Genomic DNA, 18,158 nt, shown 5'->3' on the forward strand with positions numbered 1-18,158 from the left:
GCGCTTTCATAGTACTCTTTCCACATCGGCAATTTCTCTCCTGTTGGTATAAAACGACACCATACCAAACGCAGGAAGTTGACATCTACCCCCGTGACATAGTAAGTTTGTTCGATTTTCTACTTTTTATCATAAATCCTTATCACTGCATGTATACGTAGTAGTTAACTCTCTGATATACACAGTTTCAACAGATTTTTTCCGTACGACCGATGAGGCAACGTACGACTAAGCAACCGTTAACAATGTCAGTTGCCACTTGATTTTTGTAAACAGAGAAGTGCAGTCAGCCATTCAACGACCAGCAGCGGCCGCTGCCTAGTCACAACACAAGTGCCGCCACTCAAACAAACAGAGAAAAAAATCGATTGTTTCCACCGAATTTGACTTGTTCGGCCAGTCGCCGCGTCTCCGCCTGGCGCATGGTTCAGTCTTGTTCACTTCGAAAAAATATTCTATTTGAGCCTAGTACAGGTACGCGTGCGGGATTTGTGCTCCCTGTGCGGTTAATCTGTCCGCTTCTGTTGTTGTCGTCATTGCTTTTGAGCGCGCAGGGCTAATTGCGTTTTCGGGTCAGACGATGGCTCCGAAGAAGCAAGCGGTCGTTTTGCCGACCGATAACCTAGTTAACGATGGTGCTAAGGTGGTTTGGAGGATTGGCAAATGTATTGGCAAAGGAGGTTTTGGTGAGGTGTATCTATGTGAGCAGAACAGTGGCAAAGCAGTGAGCGTCTCAGCGCCGTATGTGATAAAAATTGAACCTTCAGGAAGTGGACCCCTCTTCGTCGAAATGCACTGCTACATGCGAGTCGCGGGCAAAGACCAAATTGCGGCCTGGGTATCTCAGAAGAAGCTGGATTACCTTGGCATGCCCATCATGCACTCGAAAGGCACGTACGAAGTTAATGGCGTTACTTATCGTTACATTGTACTTGATAGGTATGCTGGTGATATGGAAGGAATCTGGAAGCAAAACAACGGAGTGATGCCAGTGAAAACTGCATTAACAACGGCCATTCGTGTTCTGGACGTGCTAGAGTATTTACATGCCAACAGTTATATTCACGCAGATGTAAAGGCGTCTAATATTATGCTGGGGCTCAAGGACCCCAATAAGGTGTTTCTACTGGATTTTGGTCTGGCTTGCAAGTTCGAGAGTAAAGAGGGTGATCACAAAGCTGAAAAACAGGACAAGAAAAAGATGCATAATGGGACCATTGAGTACACATCGAGAGATGCGCACAAAGGATTGGATACACGACGTACAGATATAGAAATTTTGGGTTTTAATCTTTTGCATTGGCTTACAGGGAGATTGCCCTGGCTCAAACTCATTAAGGACTGCAAAGCTGTCGCAGCGGCTAAGGAGGATCACATGGCCGATGTCAAAGCATTGGTAGTCAGCTGTTTTGGAGCGCCCAATAAGACCATGATTGACTTCATGACAGTAGTGGCAAATATGGGATTTGCCGATAAACCGGACTATGATAAATTGCGCAGCATCCTTAAAGATGGTGTAACTGCGGAAGGACTGAAATATGATGGAAAAATTAGTGCTAGTTCTGATAAAACCGCCGTCAAAAAGGGGCGTACGCGAACTTCGGCCGAAATTGATTCATTAGAAGACCGGGTAGCAAACTCGCCGGTGCGGAAAGCGCGCGCGATTTCTAAATCACCGGCTCTAAAGCCAGCAATACGTGGCCATGGCAAGTCTCCCGTTTGCAGTGCGCCCGCAGCTGCTAAGTCACCCGTCCGTAAGACAAGTAGGGATATATCCCCAGCTCGAAAGGCAGCCGTTGCCAAGTCTAGTACCGCCCGTAGGGCCGGCAACGTTAAGAAAAAGGCGGTAAGCACTACAACTTTCCTCAGTCCCGACTCGGCGTCATCAAGCTCAAGCTACGAGAACATGACGCCGGCCATGAAAGCCGTTTACGAGATGAAAAAGAAGAAAGAAGCGCTGAAAGCTACTAAAGTTGGCAAGGTTCGCTGACTTCGTAAACACAAGCAGCATGCTTTGGGTTTCCTTTATCTTGTCGTCTTTCAATCGGAGATTCACTCGGCTATAGCATACGTGTTGAATTTGTCGAACGTAAAGTGGCGATATTTCAGTTAACGTTTGATCTCTTACTGAAGGAGGCAGGTGACACATGAACGGCTTGTTCCGTGTAAGATTGTTATATGAGCTTGTTATAATAATGGGGGCTTTTTTAAAAAAAAAAACAATACTAAATCTACTTGGTTTTTATAACAGTAGCTTTCCGAAGATTATAGTTAACATGACCACTATTATCGGCACAATAGGCGCGTCCCTATCGCACTAGATTATCTGTATTATATATGAATGTATTTCACAACATCTTCTCATTGGAAGCCTTTTGTCTTTCAATGATTACTGTGCATAGAAACATACATAGTTATGTATAAAAGGCAATTAACAAAATCGTTATTATAGACGTTTATTAGCAAGAGAGTGATGAATATAAATGTAAAAAAATCAGGTTGATTATTACACGATGCTCAAAAACAACGATTAGTGACAGTGACGAAACCGCACACGCGGCAGAGAAAAGGCGTGTTCATGACGAAAAGACTGTGAATTGTTACGCTTAGAGAAGTGTGTGTATCTAATTTGTGAAGGGAGCGCGTGGGAGTTCATTCGAGGAAGATGTTTCGTTAAGAATCTTGGTTCTTTTGGTAATGGCCTTTGAGGACTGAAAGAAAAAAGCGAACCCTCAGCAGATAAACATTTTGTAAACTGTCTAGTAAACGTACTCAACAGAACAACAATTACTAGATGTGAAAACAGATAACGTTCCGAAGAAAGACCTGCCTATATACTTTTGGTAGTAACGATACTTCGTCGTATTCTGTTTCAAGTCAGAACTGGGTTCGTTTGCTTTATCTGCAATAACTAGCTGCATCACTAGAGCTATGAAATTTAAATCGCTACAAACGAAACCAAATAGCTAGTATTAATAAACTTAATTATTAAAGCAGTGTATTTACTTGACTTCGATTGACAAGAAATAGGGTCAAGCAAATTGATATAGTTCGCCCTCTCAATAAATGTCATCCTATGCATGTAGGGCTCAGGCGTTATCTGACAGCTGTATTTGGTATCGGTACAAACAAGGTAAATCAGGTTTGTTGGCGTTAATAACCACCAATAAACAAGTGTTCTACAACTGATTTGAGGGTGGTTGGTCGATAAGCCATGATGAAATAATACTAGCGTATTGACACGTATTTTGGATGTAAGTAGATATTAGAAATAATCAAGTATACGAGTAAATGAGTCTAGTAAAAAGTGCTGTGGGAGTTTTGAATACTAAGAGTAAATGCGTGATATCTGGAATTCGATTAAAAAGGATTCTAGCTGATTTTTAATTCATTTTCCAGTGGGAAAGTTGCGATCATGGAAGTTAATACAATACAATTGCATCCGGCGTGCACTAAGCGGGTTTAGTACGCTTTTTAAAATCGTGCGTCATAATCTAAAAAGTACAATATCATACATATGTATGTCAAAATGAATGCAAAAGGGTACGCACTATATATAAATACAATGAAAACATCAAATACATGAAATAAGTCAGCTTCTAACATGATTTTCGAGTATCATGATGTATGGAAATGCGAAATTCCACAATCTTCAATAACGAGCTGGCAAGCCTTCTCTTCTCTTCAACCCGAAAATTGAAACTTTAATCCAGAGTTTTGCTTGATCAAACGATTTAAGCATTTTCCGTGTCTCTTTATGCGTGCATACTCTTGGCCTGTCTCTACAATGGAGCAGTAAGTGACATGTCTGTGCTTTGAGTACAAAAGCGCGAACAAATAAACTTTGTCTTGAGCAATGCTCAACGGCAATATGCATAACCTTGGTCTGCAATATAGTATGCTGAAGTGGGAAAAAATTGGCTAAGAGATCTCCATGAAAAAACAATTCGAAAACGTGTTAGGCAACGATAGGAACATATGCGGTGCTTTATTATGACAAATGTATCTCAATAGATATTAAATTTCCTAATTAGAGAGGAAGCATAACAATTTTGAGACTACGATTTCTTCACTATGTTCTTGCGTACTTGTAACAAAGCTTATTTATTTAGAAGGAATATGCAGTCATCAGGATGATTGTCCTGTTTGGCGTCCATTGTTTTCTCTAATCATTTGGAGTGTTTAATAGAATAAACCTAAAGCAAGGTGGCATGCTTTCCTGTAAAACGATATAGTTGCTAGGCGCCTGTTTCATTATATTTTGTACCCTACACGAAAGTTAATGAATGATGCTTGACTGTGCCATGATGAGATGACGTTTTTAACAAAACGTCTAACATAGAAACGAATGTTTGGGACGACGTACTTAATGATTCGTACCTGTCTGTTCGCCTTGCATTTGCGTTCTTGAAATGAAGCAAGAGTCTTCATCTAAAGTGCTCGTAGAAAGTTCAACCGAACGATCTTATTGTGTTCACTATTTGCATAATTTTATCACTACAATTTTATCGCGAGTTCAATAAAATCATAATGACATTCATCTAACAACTGAAATTACTTGATTTGAGCTTCGTTTTTAAATCCTTAAAGGTTTCAAAGCCAGTTTATCACAGTCTATTAGCTAATGTGGTGGTTGTAGGTTCGAATCCGAGCGTAGACACACTTTGGTTCGTGCTGGGAGCCGGCCGCCTAAGGAGACGCCTACTGGCCGTTAAACTCAAGATATTTAGCTCCCAACTTCTAAAAAGCCCGACTGATTCAAGTGAAGGCATATATATCAGCCGTAGCAGCAGCGTGTGAAATTATCAAAGCTATGAATGTCGCGAAGAGCCAACGTTCTATACTCATTGTCCACTTCGAAACGTATCAGTATTCACGTTAGTTTCTCTTAGGTTGAAAAGCAAACCTTTGATAGAATTTTATCGTTTTCATAAATAACGGATTGCTTAAGGTTGCAAATTGTAACAGACCTTCTTTAACAGCTAAATCAATTGATTGATAGGTATATGCCATTGAGCTACGATCTTTGTTAAAGTAATTTCTAACAACGTTAGGCTAAGTTCTGCAAGTGAGGATTACAGCAGTGTGCATACATGAAAGATTCATTCAGGTCGGAAGAGTTGCCCCATGGAAGTCATCTGTACCACGAACAGCAGAAATTAATTGTCATCTCTCCGTGTACAGTGAGTGGCAAGTTAAAGAATTTTATCTTCTATGATATTATGGCATCTGTTCGTGTTGTGTTTGTGTGAAATTTAGTGAGGTGAGACTCGGCAATCTCATTTGTTTCCGCTTTTTGTATTAGTTATTCCTTCCTAATAACGTTTATATATGAGAGCCTATATATATATATATGCTTAATATATTATATGTAAAATATAGATTAAATTTTCTAGATTTTACTATTAAACATCTCAAGTGCGTTTCAAGCTTAATCAATAATTATAGTTCACCTAATTTAGTAATTCTCTTTTACAGCTTAGCTTAGGTGTCCCTTTTAGAAAGCGCTTTATACACTATAGTCTTTATAAAACTGTGACAAAGTTTTCATAAGAGAATGAAAAAATATTTCTTCCAACCATTAGAAGTTGACTAGCCTAAATGATGACCTTATCCCTGTAAAGCAGTATTATTCTATTGTCATGTTTGAATCATAACAATGATTCTCCTATAATATCCTGTCAGCCTATCCTTCTTCCACTTAACCATTCAGGAGTCGTTCCTTCACTGATCATTTACGAATGATTACTAAAAGCTATAGATGCAGCGCGGCTATTAAACTGTAGATGTTGGTAACTGCCACTGTTTTGTTCTCTGCTATTTTTTTTTCTTAGTTCTTATTGCTACAATGATGCCACACCTGCAAATCGATCATGGGAAAACGTTGTAAATAGTCCATTCAACTAAGGGCCAATTTCCAGTGTGGAAATTATTCGGCACACGTCTATGTGGCGCTTATATCGATTATGTCTAGGTATATACCTAGGCGCAGTTTTGCCCACAAAGTGAAAAACTGTCCCGCTAGTAAACATCTGCTTTTTCTAAACCGTTTTTTTCGTACCACTTAATTTACTTCGAGTTTATCGTTCAAGGGAGCGTCCTGCGTGGATATTGACACTACAAAAAACTCTTAGAAACAATTTTAATATTAGTACCAAAAATATCAAGTGGCTTTTTCATGTGAGGTATCGATAATTCTTGCTTGCGTTTATTCTTGTTTTTTTTTTTGAACGTAGAGACTGAGCTCATTTTATGTGGAGAGATGATACTGCGCCGGCATGACGCTAAGGGGACTAATTAGAATAATCAATGTCATCTTTATGTTGCAACCTATTGCCAAAACATTTCTGAAGTGATAGTCCATTGTTCTGGAATCGAAATTATTATTTGGCGCTTTCAGCGAAGGTTTGCCGACCACGACGATGACCGACCTTTGGAACGCGACGTTTGAGCAGCTTGATATCCTCCGCGGTATCAATATATCGTCAAATGACAAAAAACTGGCACGTATATAATATACCGACTATCACTTGCTTCTGGAGTCGAAAAATCCTACATTTTTATTCTCAGATGTTTAAATTAAAACTATGTTTTATCTATTACTATTGTTAGCTAATATCCACTAGTACAAGTATAATACTTTAAAGCTTCATAATGGTTATTGTTATTGCTAATGCAACGCAAAGTATTCAAATTATACTATGCTCGCAAAAATATGGTTTATTATCTATTTATTATTATTTAGTATTATGGTTTATTATAATAAGAAATGTTTGCAATGAAAATGATATGTACTCTTTTCCTATGTTTTTTTTATTATATGCTGCTATTTTAATGATCAAGTTTCTTATGGCATCTTGGTGCCGAGCAAATCATACCCGTCTATTTAAACAAATAGTTTTGTTATTTATTGGTTGAAACAGGTCAATGTAGGAATGCTCGTACTGAAAACCCTATCTGCAGTAGTATCATTAGCAAAGAAGCAAGTGAATCAAGAACTGCAGGGTGTCGAACCCGTGTATCTGGTAGCAATTACTGCATTTTTCTTCATTCTGATCGCATGGATTCGCAAACTAATCACTTACAACGGTAAGTTGATCAAAACTTGTATGAATTTGACGACTGGGTACATCAGCTACAATTAAGATTTCATAACTTAATTAACTGCTTCTATGCAGGAATACGTCTTGAACTATTGTCAATCCTGGCAGTAGGTGAGCTAATCACAAATCAACAAAAAAGATTAAATCCCTTAGTAAAAGTGGACGAACCAGAAAATATTCTTCGAGACAGAATACAAAAGCAATAGTTACAGTAAGTCGTATGTAAAGATGCACGTGGCTATATTTCAGAAAAACAAAGAGCGTACTTAAATTTGATTATAAAATTAGCGGCAGCAATTGTAATAATTATATATTGTAAAAATCAACATATCGTTATAATACAAATACATACATTTGATAAACGAGTTTTTGAAGTGGTAGATGGTTCATGCATGAGAAGCAGAAAAAGTGAATTCGCAACCCGAGCTGGTTTTGATCACTTACTTTCGCTAAACTTGTTCCAAACCGCACGTAGATCAAAGCTAGAAATTACAAGTTTTACGCCCGGTACTTTAAGTTTACTCCGGTTTAAAGCTGTGGCCGGCTTTATACATCACACGATCTAACAGCTACTTCATCACGCTAAGCGATTTACTACGATACGTTTTGACACCTTTTTACAGGTAAAGCTAGTATATCTCTAAATAAGATAAGCTATATTGAGTTATTTTTTTATATAATTATGAGCGAAAAAGAAGCACTTTTGTATAAATATCGCGCAGACAACAGATGCATAATTTACAAGTTAGTGTCATACCGCAATGTTTTACGTCGCGTACATGACGCTCTAATTAATTGCGCAAATATATGAGTTTTCAAAGTAAGTTGGCATTTATAAAGGCAGTTGGGCCATTCATTAGTTCTGGTCATCTTATATCAGCTTATATCAAGTTTCTAGTTCTAATTTTCCTTCTTGTGACTGTATTCTCGAGCTCTCTTTAAAAGTCTGCATAATTTAGGTGCTAATCTCGAACTAATTTATCAGTCATCGATGAACTCGATAATGAGTTAATCTTGATAATAAGATTTACAACAACAAACAGGACGCAACACTGCACCTGCAATTGACTAGGACAAATATCCATAGTTACCAAAAAAAAGGAGTTCCATTCTAAATAGAAGTAGATGAGCAGTGTAGATAGATGCTCTTTAAATACAAATAGTTTATAACTATATATTGTTTAGTAAGTGCAAACCTGTTTTTACCAAAGCGTTGACCCAATTTTTGCCCCACAGTGCACCAAACTCACTTCGTCTTTATTTCTTTTAATCGTGTATTACACGGTGAGTTGCTTTTAGTAAGTTCTGTTAATGGGTAAGGCGAGCTTGAACTAGCACGTGTCTAGATTATGACGATTCGGGTGCTGCCTTACAACAGACTGGGTCAACGTTGCTTGACCCTAATTTTACAGTGTAAATTGCTGAGATACCTTGAGTTCGTGCGTGTTTGTGTGTGTCCTATGTCCCTTTATGTACAAAATTAATAGTGTTGTCTATCTTGTACATTCCACTTGATGAAGGATGCAACACATTAACAAAACAGGAAATAAACTTCGATATCGATTCAGAAGTTATCTCATGTCGATAAAAGGAGAAGAAGAAGCTTTAGGCGAACGTGCGGGAGCTCATCCCTAAAAATTAACTTAAAACTTGCGTGAAATGAGCTCGCAGTGAGCGAGCTTTTGATACAAATGGAAGTATTTTTCGAATATTCTATTGGAGAAAAACTATTTTTGCCACTGATATTCACTGGTATTCAGCACAGATATAAGATTTGCAAAGGGAAAAGATGTTTTTAGAAAGAATTTAAATAGCTATCTTTAGACTGAAATGCTATGCACCAATCCACATATAGCACTGTAAAGTCAGACTAAGGGAAACATTTAGATTTTGAACGGAACAACAGATTTATTGCATTTTACTAAATATCCTACCGACTTATCACTTTTATTGTGCATACATTAAGCTAGTAGCTGATAAACTATGCTGTAAAAAATACGTGTATATCGTCTTTTTATTTCTGCAAATGCATACTCCCAGCAAGTGAGCATAAATGGGTCTATGTCGTGATCATTTATAGTTACATCCTGTGCAAACATTTGACGACATTTTATAGCATTATGCAAAAAGATTTCAAAGTCGAGTCCTATTGTGAAAGGTCGTAATATGAATGAATTATATATATAATAAAGTAAATAATGTAATAATACTAAACAATATATGTATATAAAGGCATTGATGTACCCACGGAGGTAAACGAAGTGCAACGGTATTATGATTTTATTAGAGAGGCAACTCAGAAAGCAGAAATTACATGATATCAATTGAAATTTTTACCTTTATCATTTGAATTTATGGAGACTGGGAATTGGGTTCAATATCTTAATAATTAGAAATAAAAGATGTACAGTGTTTGCTACCGGAATCGATTGTGTCCATTTGAACAATCTGACCAGCTTTATAGCTGACACACACACACACACACACACACACACACACACACACACACACACACACACACACACACACACACACACACACACACACACACACACACACACACGTATATATAAATGAAGGTACTCAATGTTGTATGTTATACTACTATATATAAGTGTATAAAACTTGCATAAAGCACCACATAATATTAGCGCGTCCGTCCACAACTACTTCTATGTTAGTAGATTATTAGTAGATCATACCAAAAGATGCTTTCGCACACACTCGATTTCAAAAACAACTATTCATATGTGTGCATTTTAAAAAGAATGATTACGATGCGTTTACTGACAATGTTGACAACTTAAATTGATTAAAGATAATGTGCAGGACTTCAGCTAAAATCTTACACAATCATATATAACTGTTTTCTCTAGAAGTAAAGGATGTTTTGGACTTCTACAGAGCTACAAGCAGTAAAATTCCGGTCGACTAAATAGAAATTTGCTTCAACTTCGGCTCTATATAGCTAACGTGATTGAGGGATCCTCATTTACCGATCCTATCTGCTTCAGTATGCTGCTTACGTACTGGTCTAATAATTAGTAGCATTACGATGTTGTTAACTTTTATTTGACCTTACTATCTTAGCAAGTACTGCATTATCTTTTTTGTGAACAGATTTTGTTCCCTCTAACAAGCGAACTGGATGGCTAGAACGCATTCGAAAGCTTCCATTCCTGCGCTGTATTGTAGAACGACAACTGAAATTGGTGGGCCGTAACATAGAAAAGGACCTCAAGAAAGACTTTGTAAATTCGCCTTTCAAAACTGTCCTACCGCAACAAGGACACGATGTGGTTGGTAACTAGAGAGTATTGTTTTATCGATTCTTTTAAAGGAACAACCTTAAATGCAAACGACATAGAAACCTGTACAGTCTCTGGGGCATTGATCAATTATTTAATAGCCAAGCTAGAATCTTATAAATTTATACGCAACGTCAAACGATTAAGTACTAAAAAAACATATGTTTTTTAACTGTGTTCCAAAATATGTACTATTCAAATTCATGTGCACTCACATTTTAAATTAGGAAAAAAGTAGCAAAATTATTTTGAAAATCTGTTTCAATCTAAGATCAAAGTTTCAATCTTTCGTATTACAGGTCACAATTGTCAATGAAGTAAGAGATTATCTTAATCTCTCGAAAATTAACTGGAAGACTGGCAGCGTATCGGGTGCTATTTACTCCCCGAATGACCTTTCTTGCGAGCAACTAATGCTCCAGGTAATTTCTGATTAATATTTAACTATATACTTATGACACTCTAAGAATAGAATTTTAGTACTTTCTACGAACCCTTAAATTACTGTGAAAGCCAATATTAATCTGCATGAAATTGTTACTGACAAACTTCTTGGTAGACCAAGAAAATCTTCTATTGTTCTAGTCAGTAGTAAATAATATGTTAGTGTATTAATAATAATTATAATGTTCAGTGTGAGGCGACCGGAAAAGGCTTTCTGAAGACCGTTAGGTTCTCGAACGCGCAATAAATTGACTATCCCTCTGATATATGCTGCAGGTTTATCAGATGACGATGAAGAGCAATCATTTGCACGCCGACGTCTTTTCCGGAGTTCGTAAGATGGAAGCTGAGCTGATCCGGTGGGTGATTAATCTTTTCAATGGTGATGCCGAATGCTGTGGATCGGTACGTTTTACTCGAGAGTCGATAAAAATGTTTATTTGCTTATCTAATAGCATTTTAGTTGAATCAGTTCCTAAATAATTGTTGTTTATCATGAATATAATTGTAAGCCTTAATGAATGCGGCTATTGCACCAGCCACTCATACAGGAAGGACCAAGAAGACTAACCCTTGTTTTGCTTTTCTTTAAAAAAATAAATTTATACTTTTCCGTCGTTTCCAGCGTATCAACAATCTTGTAGCTTTCTACTGTTGTCATGCTATAAAATACCTTCAAATAGGCACACCTAAAAACCGGCTAATTTGAATCAGCATTTTTCATGCATTTACTTGTGCTATAGCAAGCCACAGAAATGTATAAGCAGCACTGCTATTCCGTGACGCTAAGCTTGACAACGTTCCTCCGCAATTGAAGACGTTTCCATAATATTAACGAACGGTTCACTGTTAATAACTGAGCTAGCCAATTTCTTACTAATGCGCCATTTTGGCAATCTCTATTATAATTATTTACGTGTGTATACTAGCTATTATTATGACTATTAAAAATACGTTCCAGGTACTTCATTACATTAAATAATTTGTTTTTCAAATGTCGATGCACCTGGACGTGTCAGATTTCGTCTGGCGGCACCGAGTCCATCCTGTTGGCCTGCAAAGCCTACAGGGATTTCGCCATGAAGACCCGCGGTATCGTGCGTCCTGAAATCGTTATTCCTGTCACGGCACATGCTGCCTTCGACAAAGCAGCTGATTGGCTTCAGCTTGAAATCCGCAAGGTGCCGATCGACCCTAAGACAATGAAGGTGGATACGCGTAAAATGCGCAAGATGATGAGCAGAAACGTCGTCATGGTATGGATTCATTTACCAAAAACTGTTCAATTAGATTTCGATAGGGGCTATCCTGCACTTGTTGCTGCTCGATCTTAGCATTCGCAAAGGTGTAAAGTGTAAAACTGAGCAGTATCTAGTAACTTGGTTCGTTTCCAATGTTATAGAGATGGGAATTTGACAAGAAAAAAAAGATATCACACTTAGCATAAAGAACCGAGCGTGGGTTAGGATCCTGCATATACACAATAGACTTCAATTGAATTCAATTGGGATGATATCGGATTAAAACGTATCCTTTTCGATTTGGCTCTCTAAATATTTAACTACACCTAAAGAGACCTGGTCACTTAGTCATTATACTGAATCTTATCGTTAAACAGTCTATCAAGATAGCCAGCGTGCATCGGTAGCTTTGAAGAGCTGCAATAGCTTCACATGATAAAGCGTAAATACGTATTTCTAATGACAATGTCCTAAATAGTAGCAAGTCAATTTCATTAATAAAACGGTCATAAACACATTCACTGATTGTTTCATCTATTTTTATAGAAAAAAAAATTGAAGGGTAAGTCAATTTAGTGAGAAATAATATACAGCATTTTCTTTCGTGATTTGGACAGATCTATAGTGAGTTTTTAGTAATGTAAACTTGTAGATAATGCCGTCTCTGTTGCAATGATTTTTCTTACTTCTCTATCTATAGTTAACTATTCATTGCTTTTTTTGCCCATTGTACGCCATGAATTTCAAAGAAAGGAAGGGAAACTGAAATAGACTGTAAAAGTAACTTTTCATTTTTTTAAATCCATGAATATAAAGCAAGTAGTCCTAAAATCAGTAAGTTTCCCATTAAGCAATTCTAGTTTTGCATTTTGTTTAGTTATTAAAACTTTGTTGAAACTTTTCTATATTTGTTGACGCGCGAGCTGTCTTTCGTGCAGACAACACATTGTGACGCAACGCCTTGCTACGTATGTGTTTCTATAGATAGGAAGTCGTCAAGGTGGTCATAAGCATCTTTTATACCACATATTACCTTTAATTTGTTACAACAGATCGTAGGCAGTGCTCCTAATTATCCCCATGGTATTGTCGACCCCATCGAAGAAATTGCCCAAATTGGAGAAAGGTGGAACGTACCTGTGCACGTTGACTGTTGCCTTGGTGGCTTCATTATGCCATTCATGGACTCCGCTGGATTCCCTGTTCAGCCGTTTGATTTTAGACTTAAAGGTTAGTCAAGCCTGAAATGCGTAGCCTTTCGCGCACACTCGATTTACCTGGCATCTGATGTTATTCTCAGTAAATTATAACTGATTTCCGTAATGTTTAGACAAGTAAGAGGAGGGCCAGCAGCATGAAGTATTGAAGCTCCGCATAAAGATACAGTCAATAATTTCTTGCTCTTTTTCTTTAGGTGTAACATCGATTAGTGCAGATACGCACAAATACGCCATGGCTCCTAAAGGAACGTCGGTAATCATGTATTCAAATAAGAAGTACCTTCATTGCCAATTTTCCGTCGCGCAAGATTGGCCCGGAGGCATCTATATTACACCAACAATATCAGGTGCATAAGTTTTGTATTAATGCCCAGTGAAAAAGATGGGTGAAAGATGTATACATGACTGCATTAGTTGGCCAGAGCCCTCTTCGCGCTTTTCTTTTCTGCACCAAATTGTATTAGGCCCCCGATAAGGAATAGATTGGTTTTTAGCGTTCGAGACACTGAATTCGCTATGCAGAACTACCTTTTGTTCTCAACTTCGACCGAATAAGTATCATACTTGTAATGATTCGTTGGTATAATATATAATGTTTCGTTGTCTGCAGGTAGTCGTCCCGGAGCAGCTGTGGCCTGTTGCTGGGCGACCCTTCGATATTATGGTTATGACGGCTACGTAAGAACTTGTGCACAGGTCATAACTGAAGCACGAAAGGTTCGTGATGGCATCCGCGAATTCAAAGAACTTCAACTGCTTGGCGACCCTGAGGTATGTGTGAGGCAAAGCGCTGTTTTGCATTGATCGTGCAAAAGAACCATATAAAATTTTAGCTGCATATTCAATTTCGATCATGCCTTTTAGAGTGGAACCTTTATGTTACTGATACATAATAATTAAATGAATAATTCGACGCGTAAATCTTACGACGTGGTTTGGAGCTAAGTAAGCAAATTTGCTGATCCATTTTTGCGTATTGCAGGCAATGGTCGTGGCTTTCACTAGTGACAAGTTAAATATTTTCGAGCTGAACTCACGCCTAGGCGTGAAGCATTGGCACCTGAACCCGCTGCAGTTCCCCAGTGGAATACACTTCTGTTTTACAGCTATTCATACGCAAAATAACGTCGCCGAAAGGTTTCTCAAGGATCTGCGAGAGACTGTTAGTGATATGCTGAAAGAACCCTCATCGGAGGTGTCCCCACAAGTAAGCAGAAAGCCATTGGGAAAACCAGGCTAAATTGTTGTTGTTTTCAGACCACAACTAGGTATTTCAACGCAAATGATATCATAGGGCGTTCAGTCCTTCTTTCAAAGCTGACCCTAATTAATATTAAAGGGACAATTTTTCTTCGTAGCCGTATTCAAGAGGCGTCAACTGTGATAGTATTACTTCTTTCGTTGTTATTGTTGTGTAGGCCGCCGTATACGGTCTCGCGCAAACTATACCTGACCGTTCGCTAGTTAAGGAAATCCTCTTCAACTATATGGACGTCGTGTACAGCACTGAGGACTACAAAGGCAGTTAGAAACTGAAAATGGGACTACTGAAAGAAAAACTGAGATATTTGATAATCTTTATATATATATATATGGTGGAGACATCCGTATGAATATTCTTGATGCACTAGCGTAAGTAAAACAACTCATTTCTTTACTTAAAAAAAAAGAGTTAAATCTGTAGTTAAATATGAAATGATACTGTTTTAGTTGGCACATGAAGAACTAAACGAAGCGATGCCGCTACACTGCCTGAAGTTATGATTACATCATAACCTGTCGACTAATAACGACTAACGTTGCATGCGACTGTTATTATGTACCAACAAAGGACACCCAGATGTTCGGGCTGTCTGAACTATTCTATTTTGTATATGAAGTCTTGTTTTGTCATAGTTCGCCTTTTTTATAGCATTCAACCAGAGCTGCAAAAATTGTTATTTTACTCATATTTAATCGAAGTTTTATTGCGATCACCGTTAGTGACCAAGTCGAGCGTGCTGCAATGTAAAAACAAGTTCATGATGAAAGCTATGATGAAAAGTAAAGCGAAACAAGACGACGACGAATAAATATGCGGATTAAAACAAATTTTTGCAATAATCCAACGCCATTTGGTGGGTGCTTTATATCTGGTAGGAGACGGCAGTAGCAGAACAAAATGTTTTATATATATAACACGACGGCCGAGAGTAATAAATATGAAATTCTAATTCTAAAATAAATATTGCGGAAATTAAGTTTCAAGATGCTCTTCTCCAGTGAAAAAGCTTGTTAGTACGCTTGTGAAGAGCGTACTAACGAGTAATACGCATGATTACATTAATTAATATATTTAACGGAGACTCTATTGTATAAAACCTTGACGGGAAATAGTGACGAGAGAGTTATATACTAGAGCCCAGGAACACAACGTCAGATCGAATGTTTTACTGACAACCGCCAACTATTCATAGCTATTTATGTCGATATTTTGGAGCCATTGGTACCTGGGAAGGGAACCTCACCTTCGAGGGATCGAAACGTATCCTTAACAATAAACCTACCAACACCGTTTTTTTTCGATACTGCCCTACTGGAAATCAGCACATTGACCAGTGCAGTCGTAGGTTTTGTGTTGAATTCAACTATAAAGCTTTTCTATAAGAGATTTGTCTAGAAAGAATACGTATAAGCTACGTATTTACGGTGATTGCGTGAAAATAAATTTTTATTCACTATGCATTTTGGCCGTCATCATTCATAAAGTGTCCAAAAGTTGATGTCAAGATAAATGACCTTCGGTTTCACCAATGGTGAAATAATAAAGCTACTAAAAAATTGGCGGATTTTTTTATAACACTGTGTACGAGTCGTTGTTGATATAACTATGCATTATTATAGTTAATGTTTCTCTCACTTTGAGACGTCGCACCACGAAAATCAGTGGTAGGTGGCAAGTCAAATATTAATATAATCCATGTCAACTTTTTATGTACTGCTGTCGCGTGTCGATCAGATGAAGCCAGAGACATTAATGTATTCGCCTTGTTTTTGAAAAAAGCGGGCTTACAAGATCTCGTCATTAGAATTCCTTCAGCTTGCTACGACTATTTCAGACTAGCAATGACCGCAAGCATGGACAAGGAAAGGTATATCGTTGTATCGCTCTAGACGGTTTGTTCAATGCCGTTCTTAAGCTGCTTTAAAGTAAATGATTAAATCTACCTAGTAGCTTCGTAAATTGTACTAATACGTCTTCGCCAGTAGTACAGTCACCATATTGGGTTTGTAGAGATGTCACCAGCGTTCATTATTTGTACATAATTTGTCTATTCCAGTTGCGCTCTTGCTTTATCATTACCAGTCCGATATTTTATAGTCTCGATTGCGTAAGCAGTGGTTTCATATTTTCGAAGGTATCTACAAGGGCTTGATAGAATTTCTTCGTGCATGTTCCACGATCCTTGTAGGCGATAAGATTGATGATGATTCTTGAAAGACAAAAAAAAACTAGCTCAATTTGGAGAAGTTAGATAGAAAATTCATCGGATGTTATTCGAAACATGCATAAATGAAGGAAATAAACATGAAAGCATGAGTTTGCAAGCTCTTTCTATCACAAAATCTCACCGCGCTTGCATGCGACACTATGCATAGGTTACATACATTAATTCCGAGCAGTTTGCGTGGTAAACGGTTGTAACAATGCTTGATTTGATGTTTGCCTTTATCTACTTACTGATCCTTCTCAAAGCTGTAAAAGCACCCATAACCATGTTCCACCATCGGTACGACGCCACCAACAAGCGGAGTGAATCCATTTAGAGAAGTGCTTAACACGAATTTGCCATTTCCTCCACTGCGCTCAAAGGAGGGATCGGTGAAAATCTCGGGCATGTCTTCACCGTTACTCTCCAGCCATGCCAAAATGGCGAGACCCATCAAGTGCCGATCACAACCGTTGGCATGGATACACTCGAACATCGTCAAGTTGAACTTCGCGACGGCTTTACTTAGTAGGAGTCCCAATTCTGCCACTGATTTCTTAGCAATGAGCGCGTTCGAAAAACTAACTACCTGTATTTAAATTATAAAACGGCAAAAAGTCATCCAGCAACTTTAGTTAGAATGTAAAGATTGACTATTATCTAGGGCATATCTAACGTACTTTACTCGGTGGAAAAATGAAATATTTTTGAAGCGCTCAAAATAACTACTCATAAATGATATGTGCATATGAATACGACATTAATAAGAAGACATATACACTAGAATACGTTTGTGATGAAATGCGCGAAAGAGAAAACGCCATCACTACCATTTGCTTACGTAGACCCTGTATACCCCTCAGAACTTTGGATTAACATAGCAAAAATTAAAGCTTAGTTTTGTTATGTTAATCCTAAGAGGGAATCATATCTAAAAGTACTACCGAGTATTTGTCAATAGGCACTGAATCTCATATGAAACCTACGTCGTGATAAAAAAGAACTGACAACTAAAACATGACGACCAACCTCTTGTGAGCACGACCTGCAGGTTTCTGTTCGGCCTCGATAAAAACCTCGAGTAGAAGCCGTGCAGTACGTCGGTGCAGGCTTCCCATGCAGCAGTATATAAGCGGCCTGCAGCGCAATTTGGATGAACGCTTCGGGATGGATCTGTGACGTTTTAAGGAAGTCCTTCCCGTAACCTTTGAACTCCTGGACATTGACGTCGATTTTAGCGGCAGCTTTCTCATATTCGGTTCGAGCTCGGACAAGACTCATCTCGAGTTCATCGTCAAGTCTATAACACACGAGAAAGACGATTTTTAATACAGTAATGATAATGATAACTAGTAGCATGCACTTAATGAAA

General features: G+C 38.0%; 3 protein-coding genes across 9 annotated transcripts in view; 2 read left to right on the top strand and 1 right to left on the bottom strand.

The window, feature by feature from the left end:
* Sply (Sphingosine-1-phosphate lyase) lies at positions 1–16,040 on the top strand. Of its 4 annotated transcripts, none has more exons than XM_022799984.2 (13): positions 1–101; positions 5,055–5,183; positions 6,401–6,503; positions 6,924–7,089; positions 10,224–10,402; positions 10,711–10,833; positions 11,132–11,260; positions 11,875–12,111; positions 13,149–13,326; positions 13,511–13,663; positions 13,927–14,087; positions 14,299–14,523; positions 14,735–16,040. In XM_022799984.2, exons 3-13 carry the CDS (start codon positions 6,423–6,425, stop codon positions 14,843–14,845), a joined length of 1,743 nt encoding a protein of 580 aa, XP_022655719.1. In that variant the 5' UTR covers positions 1–101; positions 5,055–5,183; positions 6,401–6,422; the 3' UTR covers positions 14,846–16,040. The 4 variants fall into 4 exon arrangements, with proteins under 4 accessions (XP_022655719.1, XP_022655720.1, XP_022655721.1 ...); XM_022799985.2 differs by having other exon boundaries at positions 35–101; positions 5,101–5,183; XM_022799986.2 differs by having other exon boundaries at positions 55–101; positions 5,111–5,183.
* Positions 108–4,558, top strand: LOC111246496 (serine/threonine-protein kinase VRK1-like). The gene has a single exon (XM_086985161.1). It carries the CDS (start codon positions 581–583, stop codon positions 1,988–1,990), a length of 1,410 nt encoding a protein of 469 aa, XP_086841287.1. The 5' UTR covers positions 108–580; the 3' UTR covers positions 1,991–4,558.
* Positions 15,993–18,158, bottom strand: part of CROT (Carnitine O-octanoyltransferase) — a 22,862-nt gene continuing 20,696 nt past the window's right edge. For all 4 annotated transcript variants that reach the window (XM_022799983.2, XM_086985159.1, XM_022799980.2 and 1 more), the window contains 3 exons: positions 17,816–18,086; positions 17,038–17,375; positions 15,993–16,789 (listed from right to left, as the gene is read on the bottom strand). In XM_022799983.2, the coding sequence (XP_022655718.1) occupies positions 16,672–16,789; positions 17,038–17,375; positions 17,816–18,086 (727 nt within the window). In that variant the 3' untranslated portion in view covers positions 15,993–16,671. The remainder of the gene's footprint in view (positions 16,790–17,037; positions 17,376–17,815; positions 18,087–18,158) is intronic.

This window comes from Varroa destructor, unplaced genomic scaffold (genome assembly GCF_002443255.2).
Source record: "Varroa destructor unplaced genomic scaffold, Vdes_3.0 BEIS01000003.1, whole genome shotgun sequence".
Classification (NCBI taxonomy): domain Eukaryota; kingdom Metazoa; phylum Arthropoda; class Arachnida; order Mesostigmata; family Varroidae; genus Varroa; species Varroa destructor.